The sequence below is a fragment of the Hippocampus zosterae genome, chromosome 5 (genome assembly GCF_025434085.1).
Source record: "Hippocampus zosterae strain Florida chromosome 5, ASM2543408v3, whole genome shotgun sequence".
NCBI lineage: Eukaryota > Metazoa > Chordata > Actinopteri > Syngnathiformes > Syngnathidae > Hippocampus > Hippocampus zosterae.
In genome coordinates, this window is record NC_067455.1 from 929,044 (window position 1) to 951,738 (window position 22,695).

At 48.5% G+C, this 22,695-nt stretch overlaps 2 protein-coding genes across 2 annotated transcripts in view; both read right to left on the reverse strand.

Annotated features, from left to right (window-relative positions):
• The window catches only part of LOC127600986 (mannosyl-oligosaccharide 1,2-alpha-mannosidase IC), a 264,345-nt gene extending 258,803 nt beyond the window's left edge, over positions 1-5,542 (reverse strand). The window contains exon 1 of the mRNA XM_052065940.1: positions 5,537-5,542. The gene's annotated coding sequence lies outside the window, so the exon portion shown is untranslated. The remainder of the gene's footprint in view (positions 1-5,536) is intronic.
• Positions 1,225-21,697, reverse strand: LOC127601198 (igLON family member 5-like). The gene is made up of 8 exons (XM_052066261.1): positions 21,676-21,697; positions 21,476-21,569; positions 16,292-16,524; positions 12,471-12,590; positions 5,525-5,656; positions 5,316-5,436; positions 3,720-3,871; positions 1,225-1,527 (listed from the first exon to the last, which is right to left on the reverse strand). The coding sequence occupies exons 1-8, from the start codon at positions 21,695-21,697 to the stop codon at positions 1,436-1,438; spliced, it is 966 nt and encodes a 321-aa protein (XP_051922221.1). The 3' UTR covers positions 1,225-1,435.
• Positions 21,698-22,695: the final 998 nt, after the last annotated feature.

A 22,695-nucleotide genomic window follows, 5' to 3' on the forward strand; every position in this document is an offset into this window, starting at 1 on the left:
AAAACTCCCCCCACCTAATTTCCCATCCACCCCCCCAGGATTCATTATCAACACCATTTTTTTTGTCTTCTTCTGACGTGGAATTACTATTGATAGGTATTCAAATACATATTAACATCATCAGCATTGGTAGTAGTAGCAACACAATGAAGAAAAGATGAAACGGACACAAGCGGTGGTGTGTGTGTATGTGTGTGTGTGGTGGTGGTGGTGGTGGGGGGGGGGTGATGAATGGCGTCACAACAGGACTAACATGCTATCAACAAGCAACAAAGCCGTGGGGGCAGGCAGTCAAGTGTCCCCCCCCCCCCCGCCGCACCTGTACTGGATTTATTTACACTGGTGGCGTGGATTATGGATGGAGAGATACGGGTTTGGGGGTGTGGGGGGGTGGCTTGAAAAGGGCATCCAAGATGTCCACTGGTGGCCGCCGCCAACCCCCGATTACTTCTTTTGATTTTTGTGCACATTTTGACATCATTCATTGCAGGTTTAACTGCTGCACGGTTGGAAATGGGGGCGAGGCTGGGCGGTGGTGGTGGTGGTGGGGGGGGGGGCATCGTCAGTTCCAGCGTTCTGGACATACTGCAAATCCGCTCGGTTGTGCTCGCAAGTTTACATCCACTCATTTGGGCTCTTTCGCGATGTGATGATTTGATCGAGCGGCACTAAAACGGCGGCAAAGGAACAACATTTGGGGGGGGGGGGGTCGACGACAGTTTGCGCGTTGATTGATCAAAAATCGGAACAATGGGAAATTCGACTCATATTTCGCCGCAACACTCTCGAAGAAGGTAGGCGGTGATTTGCTTTTCTTGTCTCAACGTGATCGGTCACGTTAGGGGTCGTGATGACGACCGCTCCTCTCTTCCTACGCTTGTAAATCGAGGCGTTTCTGTTCCTCTTTTCCTTGTCCCCCCCCCCCCTCCGAGTACTGCTCGATTGATCCAATGATTTGATTGTAATGTTCTAAAAAAAAAAAAAAAAAAAAAAGGCTCAATCTGAAGAGCACATCAATGAAAGCCCCAAATGACTGGACGCCAAGCCAATCACGTGGATACGCGTGCGCGTGCGTGTCGCGTCGCTTTCAACAGGTCACGTGACCATCGACGCATCCGCCGAAAGACCACGGCGTGGCTTTGATGATTCACTTTTCCATAAGGCAGACTTTGCAGGCTAGTCAACAGATGATGAGAGCGCTGGGTGTGTGGTTTGTAGAAGGGGGGCGGGGCCTGGTGGGTGGGGGCGGAGTTAGTGTCTCCAGTCTGATGCGATGACTCAATGCATATACTTTTTGTTCACAGTGATGGGTTCGTTAATTAAAGAATTCCTTTCAGTCGAGGGGCGAGGGAAGGGGGTGGGTGGGAGGGGGGGGGGGGTCTGTCGTCGGAGGGTCTTGCTTCTATTCCGTTTCCAGGGGGCGGTTTGCGATTGTTTACACCTTAAGCAGGACGGCGGCGGAGAGGGAGATCCAAACGCTGAAGCCCGATCGGAGACCGCTCGCTCGACCCTGGATGGCGCCCGGTCCTTGTCAAGTCCAACAAAGCAAAGAGAGAAAAGATGCGTAAATATCATGCCCGCTCCAAAAAGAAAAGAGATTTTGTCGGACATTGTATGCACATGCAGTGAGCTCTGGAGTATTATGACCCATCCGGAGCGTGCACGACGCGCTTCATGAGACAGAACCCGTGAGAGGAGCCATCGGTTTGATTTCAACTCCTGACATGTTTATTTTCATTGTCCACTGCGGTGGTCAACATGAATAACTGGTCAGAGTAGCTGCAGGTGCAATTTACGATTGCTCCTCGAGTCATTTCGTGACACGCAACCCATGTGCGATGTACGCATACAACCCCCCCCCCAAAAAACGACGATGACAGATAATCCATGCACGGCCCAAGCACACTTGCTACACACCACATGTAACGCGATGGCTCCTCTAGGAAATTATTAACGATAACCGCCACCTCGCACACTCAACCAAAACCAGCAGAAATAATTCCCAATTTTGAAAAAGTCCACGTTCCCCCGCAACGAGCGCCTTCCGAGTATGCCGCAGGAGGCGTAGCCGTGCCTAATTGGAGCGTCTCATCACACTTGCAACGGATGCTAATTAACCTCCTTGATTCCCGTCATGTGCCCGTCAAGCAAGCTCGCGGGCCGTGCGGATGGACCACCGAGATAAAGGGAGTCGCTAATGCCAGTGTGCGTGTGCGTGTGTGTCTGTGTGTGTGTGGGTGCATATATATATTCATTCATTCATTCATTCATTCATCTTCCGAGCCGCTTGATCCTCACTAGGGTCGCGGGGGGCGCTGGAGCCTATCCCAGCTGTCTTTGGGCAGTAGGCGGGGGACACCCTGAATCGGTTGCCAGCCAATCGCAGGGCACACAGAGACGAACAACCATTCGCGCTCACACTCACACCTCGGGACAATTTAGAGTGTTCAATCAGCCTGCCACGCATATTTTTGGAATGTGGGAGGAAACCGGAGCACCCGGAGAAAACCCACGCAGGCCCGGGGAGAACATGCAAACTCCACACAGGGAGGCCGCAGCTGGAATCGAACCCGGTACCTCTGCACTGTGAAGCCGACGTGCTAACCACTGGCCTACCGGGCCGCCATATATATATATATATATATATATATATCAGTATTTATATTAAAAAAAATATATATATATATATTAAAAAATATATACTGTATATATATATATATATATATATATATACACAGTATATATTTTTTAAAATATATATACTGTATATATATATATAAAATATATACTGTATATATATTTAAAAAATATATACATATATCTATATATTAAAAAATATATACAGTATATATATATATTTTTTTTAAATACACAAATTTAATAAATATATATATGTATATACAGTATATATTTTAAAAAATTTATATATACCTGTATATATACAAGTATCTGTATATATAAGGCTTCAAATGAAGAAGACGGCGGCAGAATAGCAGTTTCCCCCGACACTTTATTTGGACCTGTGATGGCTTATTTAGCAGTCACGCAATTTCTGTTACCGCTTAATAAGCCACCAGGTCCGTTCATTGAAGCACATCAAGTGTCTTCCGTAATGAATTCATGCCAAACCTAGAAAACCCAAATATTGACGCACAGTCAATCGGATACTGCTAATGGTAATCCAGATTAATTTATTTTAAAATACACGGGAAGAGGATTCAGAAATATAAATAAAATAATCACAAATGAGATAGCGATTGCAATATTGAGAGAAAAATGAGCTCATTTGCCCAAATTGTTCCAGCCTACTTGGCAACCCCCGTATCGGAGAGCCATAGTGAAAACGACGCGCCTCGGGTCCCCGAGTGGGCGGCGAGCAATGACACGGAGCGATGGTTTCGGCTGTGATTTGGGGTGGCCGCACGTCTGGAATTAAAAAATGTTGGTCGCGCTCTAATGACGGCCAGAGCAGATTTGGAGGGAAAGGAAGGGGGAGGGATGACGGAGCGATCGGCCGACACGAAGGGGAAAGCGGGGGCTGCGAGATGAATGGGCCCCACGCCAAGAGTGAGTCATTGAAGGGGCACCGGCTGGGATCATGGCGGAAGAGGAAGAAAGGCGGCCGCAGATGAACAACTCGCTTACGACGAATGATGCCGAGCGGGCGGGTGGGCGGGCGAGGGGAGTTGACGGGCGGGGGAAAGGGAGGGGAAACGTACGGAATAGCAACATGCTGGCGTTGGAGGCCCCCAGACGGTTGCTGGCGAAGCAGGTGTAGTTGCCAAAGTGCTTCTCCGTCACGTTGGTGAAGAGCAGCAGCGAGCGCGTCTTTTCGTTTTTAATCCGCAAGGTGTTGTCGCTCTCCACTGGCCTGCCGAAACCGCAAAAAAGGACAACAGGGGGAAATTCAGACACCCCCACCACGTCTCATTTATACTATGCCGTGGGGCAACACATTGAAATACTCGGAGTTGCAGTATTGCTCCAGAGCCCTTATTAAGCAACATTATTAAAACAAAACAAAATAAAAAAACTTTGCATCCCGTTGCAAAGTTTATGAGATAATGCAAAGTTTTTGTTTTCTTTTTCTTTTTAAAAAAATGCTCGTTTATGGTTATGGACTTGCGGGTCAGTTTGGCTCCCGTTTCTTTGCTTTTGCGGGCCACATAGAATGAAGTGGCGGGCCAGATCTGGCCCCCGGGCCTTGTGTTTGACACCCGTGACTTAGATCGCTTTCACAGTAAATGAAGCTTTTACACGGGTCGCAATTTGACCCCGAAGCTGATTATTTCCTTATGGAGGGGGGGGAAAAAAAACTCCACTCCGAGGTCATCTTTACTCAATGAGAAGAGTTTAATAGATTTTCCCAGAATGACTGGGCCGAAAAGTGACCCCGTGACCTTGGGCCAATTTGTGCGCAAAATGTCCTTCTCGCGTCATTGTTTCACGCCGTTGGCCATTAGGCGCAACTTTGTCATCATTAAGGTGCAAATGCACGGCGGCATTCGGATCCGACTCGCACCTTTTTACCTTTTACACTTTTGCACCGTTGCGGAGGAATTATTCAAGGAAATCCACAAAAGCGTGAATGGCATCAACAGCGATCGGCTCAGTCGGTTTGGAGTGCCAACTGATTTGCGTTCCAACAAAATTATACTTCTTTTTTGCCATTTTGAAAAAGAAAATGGTGAATTCAATTTTTTAATAATTGATATGACATATTTAATGACCAATTGATTTCATATTTTTGTTTTATTGAACTTGAATCATTCCCTTTTCATTTAGAAAGGACAATTCAGTACGCCAGTGTTTTCCTTTTCTTGGGGAATTTTAGTCCACATTTTTTGTTTACTTTTTTTTTTTCCATAAACTTTCCATCCATCCACTTGCTGATCCGCTCATCTTTGATTCTTGAAATGACAATAAGACAATAAAGTTCATAATTTTTAAAAGAGGATTATGATCCAAAACAATGTCCATTTACGTGTGGAAAGGAAATAACATCTTAGATTTTTTTTACTTCAATTGATTAAAAATATTAATTAGTGAGCATAAGCATTTTTTTCCCGCAAATTGAAGAGCGGGGTATTTTGTAAATCGGCTTTCTTTTAAACCCCTTCTTTAAAAAAAAAATGTATGCGAGTAAATGCAATGAGTGGTTTTGTGTTTATTTAATCATTTCTAATTCAATAATCCGTCTAAATTCATAAGGGAATTGTTTTTTTTTCATTGACAGCAATTAATCGTCATTAGTTTTTAATCTCTCGCTCACACAAGCGCACGCACTTTGAGCATCGGCGCCGAACCGTTCTCACCTGTGGTCGTCGTGGTACCACTCAAAGGAGGCGGGGGGCACAGCCATGGCCTCGCAGCGCAAGATGGCGGTCTTCCCCAAGTGGGCCGGCAGGTTCTTCATGTCGGTGATAGTGGGCGGGTCTTGCGGCCCCGAAAAACCATACACAACAAAGGAGGGATCTCAGAGTCACGCCATTGGATGACCACCGTCCAATCAGGGCGCACTCACAGTTGACGGTGACTTTGACTTTGTGCCGATCGGGCGCGGCCACGCCGTTGTGGGTGATGCACTCGTAGTCCTCGGCCTGCTGTCGCTTGATCTCCGTAATGTCCAGGAACTCGCCCTCGCTCACCAGGCCGTCTGGGGTGGGGGAGGAAAAGGGGTGGGCGGGGGGATTATTTTTAACATTTTTATGGCTGACATAAAAACGTTTTCCATTGATTTTTTTGCCCAATGATGAGGTGGCTTGGGCATCTGATTCGGATGCCTCCTGAGCGCCTCCCTGGTGAGGTGTTCCGGGCATGTCCCACGACCCCGTGGAAGACCCAGGACACGCTGGAGGGACTATGTCACCCAGCTGGCCTGGGAACATCTCGGGATCCCCCGGGGAGAGCTGGAAGAAGTAGCTAGGGAGAGGGAAGTCTGGGCTTCCCTGCTAAAGCTGTTGCCCCCGCGACCCGGCCCCGGATAAGCGGTAGAAGATGGATGGATGGATGGATGATTTTTTTTTTCCCTGCAACGGGTGGAACTTCATTCTCAACTGACACGAAGAGCAAAGAGCTACCACGCCCATTTGAAACAGATGGCCAGGGTGGTGTACAACAGGGGCGTGGCTTAGGGCAGCGAGAGTTTTCATCGGCCGACTTGCTTGATCGCTCAAATCTCTCTTGCCATTAAAGAAGGGCGGCCGACAGAAGCCGGCACGTTTCGCATCATCTCTGACAAGGAAATCCCGCTTCTTGAATTGTCGCCGTCAATCAGCAAAACACACGGGGCGGCCTTCTCGCTACAAACGCCCGCCAATCCACGCTAAACGGCGCTATTATTCACGTCAGAGATTATCATGCCGCCTCTAATTGAAGATTAGAGGCGGCGGGATTATTAGCGCGGCTGCCGAGCCGGAGACTGGAGGACGCGGAGCGAAGGAAGGCGAAGCCGCCTGTTGGTGCCGCCTGATAGGCTCGGCGCAGTGCCGCTTGCCGGGCGCATTAGTCACGTTGACGCGGTGCCCGTGTGTGACGACGTTGGCGACAGAAGCGGGAGGAAAGAAGGATTTGGGGCACACGGAAAGTGAAAGTTGGGAGTTGGGCGATGTGGAGAATACATAATGGGATTTACAAGGGCGTATGGGGGAGGGGGGCATGCGCCGATAGGCCTCAGTATCCCATTCCTGACACCAAAAACACTCTACGCAGGCTTGTACTCAACTGGTGAAATATAATGCAACTCCATAAACACAATTGTACGAGTCCTTCAGAACGGCCACGACGCGGTCAAATCAAACTCCGATCTTCACAGACCTTTGTCGCAGACCTCTCAGCAGGTGGACTTGAAACCCAGATTTTAACCCGGAGTCGAGAATGACTTCAAGACAACAATGCGAAGACTCCTTTGGAATGGACACATCGCATCAGCCACTCAATCGGGATTGTGGTCTAAGCTCAGAATGAAACGAAAAGATCAGAGACAAGCCCCCCAGAGCTCAGCGTCTCACTTCTGACACCAAATTCGGATGAGGTGTATCCTCAACCCTTATTTCAACCAGAGTCTTTACTGGCCACAAGTGTTTCTTGGATCTTTTCAGAACAGGCGCAGCACCCCGAGCCTCCCACTTCTAACACCGTAAGTAGGAGTCGCCTCAACTCAGCTGAATCCGAGCCTGCAGAATCAAACGACCATCCTCCAAGGTCTTCCGAGCACAGTAAAAGACGACCTTGTGACGAAGCATCCCACTTCTGATACTTTTACTCATCCGGATCGTGACGTGGCGTAATCTCCGTCCATATTTGAACCAGGGTTCAGAAAGGGTTGAAAACATGTGACTGTCCTACAGATCCTCTCAAATGGACGCGATGGTAGATGGCCTCCCACTTCGGACATCTTTTGTCACTGAACTCAAATGAACTCGACTGAATTCTAATCTTCCACTTGAAATGAAAGAAGAAAATCAATATCGGGTTGGAGGCAACAATCCGCCGGGACCTTTCATTCCACCTCTGACGGCGTTTGTCACGAAACTCTAAGGAGATGCATTTGAAACCCAGACGTGAAGCTGAAGATTACACACCAAATCCTAGCTTTCCTGCAGAGTGGGGACGCAACAACGATTCCCTCGTGGATAAACATGCCACTTCTGACAGCGTGTGTCACGGATTGTGAAGGACGACCACAGAGCCTTAACTCTAATTTGAACCTGCACCTATTGGGCTGGGGGGGGGGGGGGGGGTAAACTTGCCACAAAGGGGGCAGCAAATGATGATGATGATGATATCTGACTGCAGCCAGTAGGCGGCGGGCACTGCTACCGTGCGGTCTAAAAATCAGAGTCCTTCGAGCACTTCTAAGCTTTGTAAAGGAGCTTGAGTCCCGACCACCCGAAGAGGGATGAAAGTGAGCCGAGGTTTTGCGGGGCTTCGGCACGACAAGAGTGTTTTTCGAGCGCTTTGAGCCGGCAAAGATCGCTTGAGCTCTACGCAAGTCTTGTCTTTCACAATCCGGTAACAAAGCAGAGGGGAGCGGAAAAGGAGCCGAGTCGAGTGTCACTGAAAGCAACGAGCGTTTCGTATGAAGACAACGACAAATGTGGAAATGATGCTACTCGTCCAAAATAAAAGCCTCGAAGGTAACGGCTAAGCCAAGGGGTCTCCAAGTGCGGTCCTCCAGGGGCGCCATAATGATGCGCGCTCAAGCCGAGACCCCAGCTGACCACAACAACATCGCGTAGTCGTCCCGGCGACAACGTTTTTCTTATCGGCAAGAAATGATGAGCGCGTTCCAAATTTGATGGCGACCCCGTGGCCACTTTGTGAAATCTGAACACAACCAACGCTTTTACTTTGAAAATACTCTCCAATGACAAACGCCGTCTTCAATGTTGAAAGTGGCCCTTTTTGTGCAGAATATTGATGGACTCGCCTGCTCGACTTCCTTACAAGGACACTTTGCTGCTTTCCGCTCGAGCGCGCATATTTTTCCAAAAAGGGCTTTGTTTTTTTTTTGGGGTGGGGGGGGTTTCGTCTGCTCTCACAAGGGCCGCCGATCTCGTCGCTGGGCCAAACGCTCATCGGCTATCAGTGACGCGCATTCCTTGTGGCGCCCGATTGTAACTGATGGCGTGTCACGCGATAAGCCGAAGAAGAAGCGACCTCCGCGACGCCGCTCGCTCGCTCGGGGATGCCGTCGACGCCCCCCTTGCGTCTGACAACAGCCGCCAGTGTCAGACCTGCTCGATTCCACGGGCGCTTCGTCGGAGCTCGGCACTTTGTCAAGCGCAATAATGTCGTTTTTCATCAACTAAAGGCCCTTTGACGGAATAAAAGGGACAGTAAAGTCATATTAGGAGAGTGACCTAATTCACTTTTTAAATATGACGTTTATATCATACTATTCGAGAAAAACACACACACACACATTTTACTTACCATAATTTCCCAACTACAAGCTGCCATGTTTTTTTCCCTGCGGTTATTTAATGGATTTTTACTCACCAGCCAATACGTTTACCGATAGTCTCGTCACATGTGGCAAATAAAATTGAAATACGCGTCACAGTGGACCAATGAAAATGTCCGAGACGGCGCTCAGACTGAATTTTCATATCGGGAAGGACGGTTTACAAGGAGGCCTCGTCTTCCGCTGAGAATGAAACCAAATGGAATGAAAATGCTGTTTACATGCGACGTCTTCTATTCCATGAATCAGAACTGCAATTTTAGCCGTGTGACACGCTAAAATTCATTCATTCATTCATTCATCTTCCGAGCCGCTTGATCCTCACTAGGGTCGCGGGGGGTGCTGGAGCCTATCCCAGCCGTCTTCGGGCAGTAGGCGGGGAACACCCTGAATCGGTTGCCAGCCAATCGCAGGGCACACAGAGACGAACAACCATTTGCACTCACACTCACACCTAGGGACAGTTTAGAGCGTCCAATCAGCCTGCCACGCATGTTTTTGGAATGTGGGAGGAAACCGGAGCACCCGGAGAAAACCCACGCAGGCCCGGGGAGAACATGCAAACTCCACACAGGGAGGCCGGAGCTGGAATCGAACGCGGTACCTCTGCACTGTGAAGCCGACGTGCTAACCACTGGACTACCGGGCCGCCCCACGCTAAAATTGTGCGTTTATATATACATACAGTATATATACACACACACACAAATACATATGCAACATTTTAGGAGAGCGTCAATTCCTTGTGTTTTTTTTTTTTTTTACCATTCGTGGTTTGGTTTTCTCATACCATTTTTTTAAATTTCTTGTCTTCCTACCGACTGCTGTCAGGCTGATGAATAAAAAATAATAATCATAATCATAATAATAATGAAATGATGTGAAGGAAAATTGTAAATAGTACTGCGATTTATCCATTTGTGTTCATATTGCATTTAATTGAAAGATGTTTGTTGTTTTTTTTTCCTCTTTCTTCTTTCTACATACATTCTTGCTGCTGGAGGCTGTAAATGTCCCCAGTGTGGGACGAATAAAGGATATCTTATCTTATCTTAACTTAAACAACAAAAACTGAAAACAAGCATCGTTTGAATCGTTAAGAAATGTAAAGGTACACCACATTTTAGTTCGGTTTGATTACGAGGGGCTCCTTGGAAATTTTTTCTGCAAAACCTTTGGGAACCCCCCCCCCCCCCCCCCCGATGTCCACAACACCTGTCCTGAGAATTCTTCCACACCCCGCCTGTTGTCTTTTTTTCCACCCAATAATAGGAAGTGATGGCTGCTAGAGTTCCTTGCCGTCTCCCCGGGCTTGTCCACCCTTCTTTCCCCTTCACTAGCCCTTCTAGTCAGAGGCAATTGATGCTTGGTTGCAGACACTCTATCGGAATAGCAATGCGGCCGCTATCTCCAGAGAGCTGACGGGTTGCGCGGGGCTGTTGGGGAATGAGGGGTGGGGGGGGGGGGGGGGTGGCGGCGAGAGGGGAGGAAGATTATTGCTGACAGAGGAGAAACGCTGTCGGCCTGCAAGCGAGGACAAATGTTGGCCACTCGTAATGGTAATGCGAGCGCATGTGTGTGCGCCGGCGCGCAAGACTGCAGAGATGCTAACCGATGGACGGCTTGAATGGAGACGCAAAAACAGACAAAGAAAAGTCATTCAAAGTATTTGTCCAGTTTAGGGCATTCCGATTCATTCGGATGGGGGACACAATGATTTGGGTTAATCGACGAGCGTGGTGGCGGAAACAAAATGCCAACTCGGGTCCCTTTTTCATGAAAAATCCACTCGAATGCTCGGACACAAATACAAAGCGCAAGCACCTTTTTTTTTTTTTGCTTTGATTTGACAGATTTGCTCTTGGTTGGATTTGAGTTTTTGCAGTCAAGTTGGAGCACTCCTAGGGAACATTTGCGGGCGGGGAATCCGTGCGCTAGCAGCAAAGAGCGCTAGGTTGCGCATCCTTTGCCCTCAGAGTCTAATTACACGGAGTTCAGTGCTTGTACACACTGACCTATTTCCTGCTGCTTGTCCCAGTGATCTACAGAGCTGCTGCTGCTGCTGCTCTTGCCGCATCTCACCCGCCGCCGCTGCTGCAGAATTACAAAGAGGCTTTGCTACAAACTTTTTTTTTTTTTTTTATCCTCCCCCTCGGCTCCGAGGCAAACAGCTAATTATCTCGCTTGATAAAATGTTGGACAAGTTAAAGAAAATAATCCTCGCCAGATTGTGGAAGAGCTTCTCGTGGACTCGCACGCCCGTAACGGACGAAGGCGCATTTAATTTCCGAGTGCGGCTCGACGGCTAAAACGCAGAAAGAGAAGATGATGAAAAAGAAGTTTTCTAATGTTTACATATCGTTCCCAATGTTTGTATTCCGAGTATGTGAAGCGATCCAAAAAAAAAGCAAATATGAGCAAAGCCAGCAGACAAGGCGCACCTCAAGACAAGACACGAGTGAGTGTCTGGAGGAAGCTCATCAAAACCAAACATAAAATCCTTCAAAAATAAAATCATGACAATGTTGTTTTTTTTTTTACGTGTCATATTTTTGGTGCGATTCCATTATTTGTTGTCTTTGATTGATTTAACCCTTTGGAGAGTTGTTGCTGCATTTATTTAGTGCACATCTGGCCTAAAAAAAAAAAAAGCTTTGTTTTCACAACTGTCTTATTTCTCGACATTCATTTCTCTTCAAGTATGAAAGCCAAGGACCCAAAAAAAAAAAAATTCACTACCCAACCTTTATTGACCGAAGATCTACTTTCCAAGCGACCAGCCTGCCACGATATTGACCCGCACGCACGCGCGCACACATGCTGCAGCGTGTTAAGTGCAGCAAGTGATGATAGCACGTACGTGTACCGGATGAAAATGCTTCTCCTTCTTTTATCGTATTTTTTTTTTTTGGGGGGGGGTGGGGGGGCGGTGAAAATGAAACGGTGGAGTGTGCACTCACTAACACAAACATAGAGAGTATTAATAACCTGCACACAGACACACATCAGCATCATTCCAGTTGAAAAGAGGCCGCGCCATGCTAACGATGCTAACTCTGTAGCGAACATTCCTGATGATGGAGCAAATAGCCAATACATTCAGTTCGGTCCTGATCAAATCTAATCAGAGGCCACTTATCGGGACACCGCGTGCCGACTACCCTGAATTGCGGAGGTGGGTGCTCGGTGGGCGACGGGAGCTAAAAATAGCCTCCCGTCAAGTTGCAAAAGTGGCGGTTAGCGTCATTTGGCAGCGCCGCTCAACGCGGGGAACCCTCCCACCCCCGATAATGACAGATGCCGATGATTACGGGTGGCACGGCGGGGATAATCGCGGCTAATGAGCGGTTATTGGGGACCAAACACCAGGACGCGGGCGAAATACAGCAGAGTGGATTTTGAAGACAGAAGAGGCCGCAGGGCTAAGCGGCTAGCGTGAAGGATGAAGGAACAGGATGAAGGGCGCAATGCCTTGACCCCGCCCCCAAAAAAAGCTACGCACATTTCTGGTCCTTCCAGGTGACGGTGGGCTCAGGCCGGCCCACGGCCAGACAGAAGAGGTTGACGTTCTCGCCCTCATTCACAAACACGTCCGTGGAGATGTTGACGATTCTGGCCGGTACTGAAAAAAAACAAACAAAAAACCCCAAATGAGTATTTTCAGTGCGGACGTTGTATCGGTCTGTCGTGGTGAAGAAGGAGCTGAGCCAAAGGACGAAGCTCTCAATTTACCGGTCGATCTACGTTCCAACCCTCATCTATGGTCACGAGCTATGGGTCGTGACCGAAAGAACGAGATCCCGGTTATAAGCGGCCGAAATGAGTTTTCTCCGCAGGGTGTCCGGGCACTCCCTTAGAGATAAGGTGAGAAGCTCGGTCATCCGGGAGGGGCTCCGAGTCGAGCCGCTTCTCCTCCACATCGAGAGGAGCCAGATGAGGTGGCTTGGGCATCTGATTCGGATGCCTCCTGATCGCCTCCCTGGTGAGGTGTTCCGGGCATGTCCCACCGGGAGGAGACCCCGAGGAAGACCCAGGACACGCTGGAGAGACTACGTCACCCAGCTGGCCTGGGAACGCCTCGGGATCCCCCGGGGAGAGCTGGAAGAAGTAGCTAGGGAGAGGGAAGTCTGGGCTTCCCTGCTAAAGCTGTTGCCCCCGCGACCCGGCCCCGGATAAGCGGTAGAAGATGGATGGATGGATGGATGGAGTATTTTCAGGTAACAATGCATTCGCGAATTCCGTATTTCATTGCCACGTTTTTCCTCTGTCCGAAGCCAATGGCGAAAAGTCCCCACATTGGCATCATCCGTTTGTTGGGTTTCACCTGAAAGCAAATTTTGGCCAAATCCCCTGGGCGGACTTTTTTTCAAGTAACGACTAGGGATGAGAACGGAAAACCGGCTGCCATTCATCGCCTCAGATCACGGATGGTTTGGTGTCAACAGGACAGACGAGTGGCGCATGCTAATATTGTGCGAGTGGAGGGCTGTGGTTTTTCTTTGAAGAATGAATCAAAAGTGTCAATTTTCTCTTGATCCAACGGCCGGGGCGACAACAAACCCGATTAAACACCGTGCGGCACTCTGGCTCACACTTAAATTGATAACGAGACGGCCCTTGAATTTAAACGGGGACATTATCGTTGTTTTTAATGAGCTTGGCTCCGCCGCGGCGGCGCTCGCTTCACTCGGCGGCTAGCAAAAGCGCCGCTCGGCTCGACAAACACTTCGATAGAAATGTGACGCGCGCGGATGTACGTCGTGCGCCGACGCTGGGCGATGCCAAGATTTGGACCCTGCGGACAAGATTGTTTGTTTGCTTGGACGCGGTTAGCAAAAAAGCGCTTGAGTCAGCGAGCAGCTCTCTGCCACCTGTCAGCCACAAACACATCCTGTTCTTTCAGGGCGATTATGTTTTTTTGTGTTTGTTTTTCCATCCATCCTGTTGATTTTAGAGGAGAACAGATGCACAATAGGCACGGCGGCGCAATCACTTCCTGTGACAAAAACTCGGAGTTCAACATTTCTTCAACCATGGACACGATGCAGTTTTTGCAATTTTTTGAGATGCGTGTTTTTAGGAGAAGATCCTTCTCCTCTTCCGCTGCTTTGTGAACCTCGCGTCTTTTTAACGTGCGGTTGATAACTGCCCGTCGCGTTCATTTTTCTGCTCGGTTTCACCCGGACTTGGCTGATTTCCCCCCACGCCATATTCGCAACGCTAAAAATCATGAACGACCCGCAGGCGGCCGACCTCGCCATTTTGGTGGCTTTCGGTTCAAATAGTCGTCGTGATTTTCGGGGAGGTCCGCACCGCAGCCTTCTACGTCGCTTGAAAAGCTCCGCCCCCGCCCCGAGTAGATCTCCATATTCGGACCCGGAACGAGAGCCGACGCGATTCTTCATAGATCCTTCATAGTAGGGCAGGGGGTGTGTATTATCCATCCATCCATCCATCCATCTTCTACCGCTTATCCGGGGCCGGGTCGCGGGGGCAACAGCTTTAGCAGGGAAGCCCAGACTTCCCTCTCCCTAGCTACTTCTTCCAGCTCTGCCCGGGGGATCCCGAGGCGTTCCCAGGCCAGCTGGGTGACATAGTCTCTCCAGCGTGTCCTGGGTCTTCCTCGGGGTCTCCTCCCGGTGGGACATGCCCGGAACACCTCACCAGGGAGGCGTTCAGGAGGCATCCGAATCAGATGCCCAAGCCACCTCATCTGGCTCCTCTCGATGTGGAGGAGAAGCGGCTCGACTCGGAGCCCCTCCCGGATGACCGAGCTTCTCATCTTATCTCTAAGGGAGTGCCCGGACACCCTGCGGAGAAAACTAATTTCGGCCGCTTGTATCCGGGATCTCGTTCTTTCGGTCACGACTGTGTATTATTATTATTTTTATTTTACTATTATTACTTTTTTATGAATGCACTGTAGTTGCACATCCACTACAGTAGGTGGCAGTGTCACATTCACTCGAATAAACAGACAGGATTGAAAATAGTGTTTTCTCCGGGGTCATGCTTGATCGTGAAGATGAGATGGGGAATCGGGATGCAGCTCAAGTCGGGAAACCTCATTCCTTTGCTCCACAAAAGGCTTTACGGCAGAAGCTCGGAGGAGCCGCCTTTCAATGTCAGCCCGTCTCGTCTCTCCACCGCTAATCAGCAATCAGCGCGCCTTCTGCGACACGTTCCGAACATTTTCCCGAGCAGATGCAGTCGAGCTGTCAGCTCGCGTCTGATCCGTCTGACTCTCCAAATCGAGACAAACAAGTCGACGGATCCTGCGGGCGCCGAGGCGAGAAAACGCTCTCATCCGTCTACTTTGTCAGCCGCCGCCTGCGCTTTCGGGCTCACGTTTACCTTTGCGCTCCAGTCGTAATGAGGCCGGGAGTCTTGGCTGTCGTGCAAAATTCGAGGATTTGCGTTGATCGTCGCCATTTCACACGAAAAGACACATCGAGTCCGCCATCAAACCTGACGATTGCTTCCGCCGTGGCAAGCCTCAGTCGCGGCCGACTAACGCAATGCATCATATTAAGCAGACGGGCTGGTTGGGAGGTCGACGGACGTACCGGTTGGCGGGAGATATTTTTGCGTTTAATGGTAGATCGGCAACCTTGGTCAAAAACAAAACAAAAAAAAAATCCATAGCCCAAATTTCATTCATTCATTCATTCATTCATTCATTCATCTTCCGAGCCGCTTGATCCTCACTAGGGTCGCGGGGGGTGCTGGAGCCTATCCCAGCCGTCTTCGGGCAGTGGGCGGGGGACACCCCGAATCGGTTGCCAGCCAATCGCAGGGCACACAGAGACAAACAACCATTCGCGCTCACACTCACACCTAGGGACAATTTAGAGTGTGTTTTTGGAATGTGGGAGGAAACCGGAGCACCCGGAGAAAACCCACGCAGGCCCGGGGAGAACATGCAAACTCCACACAGGGAGGTCGGAGCTGGAATCGAACCCGGTACCTCTGCACTGTGAAGCCGATGTGCTAACCACTGGACTACCGGGCCGCCCCCAAATTTCATGCTAATCAGAAACACTCAGATGTCGCCGTTTGGTAAATTTGTCACCATTTTTCACAGATCTATACAATTGGTCAATCCACATGTGCGGGTGTTGTTTTTATCGATTGATTGTTTTGTTTTTGTTTTTTTGCCGTTTGTGGGATCTCCAGAATTGAATTTCATATCAATCGGGGCGTACAGGAGAGGGTGCTGATATCTAGCAAATCGTCAAACTATTTTTGCCAGGATCTTCCTGCTCTGAAAGCGCCCCCCCTACCCCCCCACCCCAAAAAAAAAAATAAAATCAGAATTCTGACCTTGCACAATGAGGTAGACGTGGGCGATGCGCGGCTTGTTGTTTGCCTGGAAGGTGCACGTGTAGGGCCCCTCGTCGCTCACTTGCACCTTGTCGATGTGGACCGAGAAGTCGCTGTCGTTGCTGTTGACCAGCGTGACGCGCTTGTCTAGCGACCACTTGTCGGTGCCCGTGAACAGAATGTTGGAGCGGTTCAGCCAGGCCTTGTGGGTCACTTCCTCGTTGATCCGACACCTGCCAGGACAAAAGGAACAACGGTTACTATTACTTTTTTATGAATGTACTGCCGCTTCTCCTCCACATCAAGAGGAGCCAGATGAGGTGGCTCGGGCATCTGATTCGGATGCCTCCTGAGCGCCTCCCCGGTGAGGTGTTCCGGTCATGTCCCACCGGGAGGAGACCCCGAGGAAGACCCAGGACACGCTGGAGAGACTATGTCACCCAGCTTGCCTGGGAACGACTCGGGATCTCCCGAGGAGAGCTGGAAGAAGTAGCTAGGGAGAGGGAAGTCTGGGCTCCCCTGCTAAAGCTGTTGCCCCCGCGACCCGGCCCCGGATAAGCGGTAGATGATGGATGGATGGATGGATGGATGGATGGATGAATGTACTGTAGATGCACATCCACTCCAGTAGGTGGCAGTGTCACATTCAGCTATCATTGATCCTTCTTGGATTGAAAAAGAAAAATCGCCGTTAACCAACTCTCGGTCCGTCATTCTTGTTGACGGATGAAAGCTTGACGACAAAAACGAAAGGCCATGACTGTTCTGAATAATATCGATTTCTTCCGGACGCTCCCGCTCGGTAGTCGGTGCTCTTCCAGTCGCAACGTTTGGGATTTCTTGCTACGTGCCAGTTTTTTGATTCTCACGTTTCTTCAGCGTGACATTTTTGTTGTTTTCCTCCCTGGATGTTTTCTTCTCACCTTGCCTTGTCATCCACGCCAGCTTTCTGGCCTGCCCTTGGCTTCCTTCTTCCCACCCGTGTCTCGTCTTTGTTTGTTCAGTCATGTCAAGCCTCTCACTCTCCTGCGTCGGCACGTCTCGTTAAATAAACGCGAGAATTCACGACGCTTCCCGTCGGCCTTGAGCTGTTCTGCGCTTTGCGTTGGCGCTACAACCGACAATGATGACACTGACGCACGGCAACGTCCACCCCCGCCCCTCCGCCTCGAGTGTTTTCACAGCACCCGTGTTCTGGTTGATTTTTTTTTTTTTAAAAAGAAAGATGTTCCATGAATAGAACATGATTCACATTATAGCGGCGCTTTGTGCCGCCTCTGCTCGTTTATTCACAATTTTTTCCCATCCACCCCATGCAACGCTGATGAGTAAGCTTCTATGCGTTCAAATGATTCCGCCGTGAAGCCAACACCAAAGCGGGGCTGCGAGTGTTCCGAGTGAAGCGTTCCAAGTCGTCGTGCGCATTGATACCGGCATGCTCGACTTCCTTGTTTTGGTTCAGCGACCAGGCTCCCAAATCATCGTTTCCCCATCGAAAAGAATGGAAATGCAATTGAATCATGAAATAAATATTTTTGTTGGTGGTGGGGGGGTGGGGGGGTTGTTTTTAGAAAGGAAACACAGCACTCCACGACACTGTTGCGTATGTTCAAAAGAGTGATCATTTCACAACAGAATGTCAAGAATGCACACAGAATTCGAGTGTGTGTGCATATTGGCCACCGGGGGCAGTATAACGCAGACAGACCTACAGCAGATGGATTTGATGAAGGGTCTTCATGACAGTTTTTTCACACCATTTCATTCATTCATTCATCTTCCGAGCCGCTTGATCCTCACTAGGGTCGCGGGGGGTGCTGGAGCCTATCCCAGCTGTCTCCGGGCAGTAGGCGGGGGACACCCTGAATCGGTCGCCAGCCAATCGCAGGGCACAAAGAGACGAATAACCATTCGCACTCACACTCACACCTAGGGACAATTTAGAGCGTCCAATCAGCCTGCCACGCATATTTTTGGAATGTGGGAGGAAACCGGAGCACCCGGAGAAAACCCACCAAGGGGAGAACATGCAAACTCCACACAGGGAGGCCGGAGCTGGAATCGAACCCGGTACCTCTGCACTGTGAAGCCGACGCGCTAACCACTGGACTACCGGGCCGCCGCACACCATTTCAATCACGTACAATTTCTACTTGTCGGCGTTTTCCATTGGCGAGTGTTTGGCTCCGTTCCGTCTCGCGAGATCTCGTGATTCTCGTCCAATCTCGTGAAATGTTCTCATCAGGCGAGAGGTTTGTTTCCGGTTATAATGTCCTCCTTCATGAGCAATCGGAATCTGTCCGTCTCTTTTTTCCGTCATGTTGTGCAGCCGCCGTGAAGGATCATCGTCAACGTAGCTCACAATGCTGTGCTTAGCTCAAGTGGGCAACATGTCATTTGAAAAGAAAAGAACTCATGACATGAGATGAACAGCCAGGGCGACCCCCCCCCCCCAGTCCCCCAAATGCCACTCGTTGGTCACAAACGGAACAGCACCATGACCGTAAACTATAAAACAAAACCAAAAACTATTCTCAACAAAAACAGGACCATGACACAAAAAAATATGTTTTGTTTTTTGACGGGCATCTTTCATATCATGGCATGACGATATGGCGAGAATTTTAATCTCGCGACATGGCCGTTAATCTCGTCAATTTCTTCGACATCGATAGTCTCGAAGATGACGTTTGTCGAGCGGATGCGCAGACGAGGTTTCGATGCGAGTAATTCCGCCATTAAAAGGACAAAATCTGTGCCCAAATGGTGCATTCATCTCATTTTAAACTTGATCATGTCTGCTGATGCTTCTTCTTCTTCTTCTGCTGCAGCAATCGGAGCCCAGAGGAAATGAGAAGTGTAATAACATCAAATGTGGCTTCGTATTAATGGCCCGCATCAAACGGCATCGTCTGGAGCACAATAGGAAGAAAAAAAAAAAAAAGGAATTTGAGCCACTTGGGAGAAAAAAAAGTGATTTACATTCAAGTGGAAGCTTATTTATAAAGCGCTTTTGTGTTTTGTTTGTCAGCCGCGGGCTGTCCGGCGAGTCCGCACACACTTTTGATTACAAAATAGGCCGTTTTATTGCCGCTCGTGAAGTCATGAAGGCCTGATGAGAAATGTTACACTGGGAGTCGTTTGTGGCCGAGAATGCTTTCCTCACTCACTGTCTGCCCTCTGATTTCGTGCCAAAAGAAAAGAAAAAAATCCAAACAACAACTAAGAAAACATTGCTGACAACAAAATTAAACCCTGGCTGGATTCATTAGGCCCTCCATTTTTTTTTACTAGTGAACTAGTGGGCGTTTTGTGGCTTACATGTTCACTAGTAAGCGTCAAAATGGCCTTACTAGTGAACTAGTGAGCGTTTGGTGGCTTACATGTTCACTAGTAAGCGTCAAAATTACCTTACTAGTGAACTAGTGAGCGTTTTGTGGCTTACATGTTCACTAGTAAGCGTCAAAACGATCTTACTAGTGAACTAGTGGGCGTTTTGTGGCTTACATGTTCACTAGTAAGTGTCAAAATGGCCTTACTAGTGAACTAGTGGGCGTTTTGCGTCTTACATGTCAACTAGTAAGCCTCAAAATGATCTTACTAGTGAACTAGTGAGCGTTTTGTGGCTTACATGTTCACTAGTAAGCCTTAACATGATCTTACTAGTGAACTAGTGGGCACATTTATGGCTTACATGTCAACTAGTAAGCCTCAAAATGATCTTACTAGTGAACTAGTGGTCGTTTTGTGGCTTACATGTTCACTAGTAATCCTCAACATGATCTTACTAGTGAACTAGTGGTCGTTTTGTGGCTTACATGTTCACTAGTAATCCTCAACATGATCTTACTAGTGAACTAGTGGGCACATTTATGGCTTACATGTCAACTAGTAAGCCTCAAAATGATCTTACTAGTGAACTAGTGGTCGTTTTGTGGCTTACATGTTCACTAGTAATCCTCAACATGATCTTACTAGTGAACTAGTGGTCGTTTTGTGGCTTACATGTTCACTAGTAAGCGTCAAAATTACCTTACTAGTCAACTAGTGAGCGTTTTGTGGCTTACATGTTCACTAGTAAGCGTCAAAACGATCTTACTAGTGAACTAGTGGGCGTTTTGTGGCTTACATGTTCACTAGTAAGTGTCAAAATGACCTTACTAGTGAACTAGTGGGCGTTTTGCGGCTTACATGTCAACTAGTAAGCCTCAAAATGATCTTACTAGTTAACTAGTGGGCGTTTTGCGTCTTACATGTCAACTAGTAAGCCTCAAAATGATCTTACTAGTGAACTAGTGAGCGTTTTGTGGCTTACATGTTCACTAGTAAGCCTTAACATGATCTTACTAGTGAACTAGTGGGCACATTTATGGCTTACATGTCAACTAGTAAGCCTCAAAATGATCTTACTAGTGAACTAGTGGGCGTTTTGTGGCTTACATGTTCACTAGTAAGCCTCAAAATGATCTTACTAGTGAACTAGTGAGCGTATATTATATATAATAATATAATATATAATACCGCGACCCTAGTGAGGATCAAGCGGCACAGAAGATGAATGAATGAATGAATGAATGAATATATAATATAAATAATAAATAAAATAAAACTGTTGACATCGATTGTTTAAAAGACGTCCTCCCAGTGTGTGACATTCAAGTAAATTCGATAGAGCTTCGAACTCGCAGGATTGAGGCGAGGAGCTTAAAGAGCAAATATCATTTCGACGTGACTTTGAGATTAAACGTTACGTTGCACCTCCACAGGGGTCTATGCACTTCCCTTGAAATGTTTTCTTAAAAATGTCTTTGGCAGTCGAGCGTGTCCCCCACCTACTGCCCGAAATAAGCTTGGGGGGAATCTAGAAATGAAATTGAAAGTACAGCATCCAAAACAAGATCTACATACGTCGTGTCAGCTTACTGCCTGCAACAACTTTTTGGGTTTCTTGTGATAACATTATCCAAGCAGGAATCTTCAGAGATTTTTTTTTTCATAAATAAAATAATTTTCTCACTGCCAGACAGTGCTCACTTTGGAGCGATAAACACATTTGAGGAATACAGCAGGGGTGAGTTGTCAGGATCAGCCTGCATTTGGATGTGTGTGTGTGTGTGTGTGCGTGAAGAGTCGACAAAGGTTTTTGAAATGTAGCCGAGGCGGGTGCAGGGGATCAAGACTCACCTCAAAGTGACGCTGTCGCCTTCAAGCACCGTAATGTTGTCCGGCAGGTGCCCAAATTCCGCCGCGTCTACAGCGGAGCCTGCCAAGAACAGACGACAGACAGGAGAGCCCGGTGAGAATTAAATGTCCGCAGCAGATGGGCAGACAGATGCCTCACGCGAGCGACGACACCGAGGCCGTTTGAAAACGCTGTAGTTTACCTGCCAGACCAGTAGGAGGCATTGTAAGGAAATGTGAACTTCCAAAAAGGTTCATATTTTGAACAGATAGGGACGATTGAGATACAAAGTCAATGCCACGACTGTAATCTGTTTGGGCCTCAGCCCACCCCCATGGAGCAGTATTATAGACGCACTGTAGCTTGGATGATTAAACCCAAAGAAGCTGTTCCAATATGTTGGTAGTTTTTCACAGAGTGGAAATAATATAGGGGCGGCCCGGTAGTCCAGTGGTTAGCACGTTGGCTTCACAGTGCAGAGGTACCGGGTTCGATTCCAGCTCCGGCCTCCCTGTGTGGAGTTTGCATGTTCTCCCCGGGCCTGCGTGGGTTTTCTCCGGGTGCTCCGGTTTCCTCCCACATTCCAAAAAACATGCGTGGCAGGCTGATTGAACACTCCAAATTGTCCCTAGGTGTGAGTGTGAGTGGTTGTTCGTTTCTGTGTGCCCTGCGATTGGCTGGCAACCGATTCAGGGTGTCCCCGGCCTACTGCCCGGAGACGGCTGGGGTGGGCTCCAGCATCCCCGCGACCCTAGTGAGGATCAAGCGGCTCGGAAGATGAATGAATGAATGAAAAGGAAATAATATACGCTTTAGCGTAGCATTTTCAACATTGCTTATCTGGAAAAGGGTCGCGGGGAGTTGCTGGAGCCTCTCCCGGCTGACTTTGGGCGGAAGGCAGACTACACAAGGTGGTGGTGGACCCCAAAAAGCAGGCAAACGGGGGGGGGGGGGGGGGGGGGGGGGTGAACTTGACGAGTTGTATTCAAACACAGAAAATAAATCGCGAACAAACAAAGTCATGAAATCAAAAAGATTCCAAAGGAACAAAGCAAAACCATGGCTTTGGCAAAAAACAAAAAACAAAAAAAAAAGCGCACAGTAACAAAAACATGACAACAACAAACAAACAAACAAACAAACATGACAGTTGGTAACAGCAAGAATGAGCCGACACTGAGTGTTCAGGCCGGGAGTCCTTTTAAAGCACTAATTACATCAT

What these genes read in the sequence shown, in the direction of transcription:
- LOC127601198 (XM_052066261.1), bottom strand. Translation starts at nt 21,697, where the DNA reads ATGCCTCCTACTGGTCTGGCAG. An exon ending in GCCTCCTACTGGTCTGGCAG is followed by an intron (nt 21,570 to 21,675) that starts GTAAACTACAGC and finishes CTCCTGTCTGTC; the next exon opens with GTCTGTTCTTGGCAGGCTCC. An exon ending in GGCGACAGCGTCACTTTGAG is followed by an intron (nt 16,525 to 21,475) that starts GTGAGTCTTGAT and finishes TTGTCCTGGCAG; the next exon opens with GTGTCGGATCAACGAGGAAG.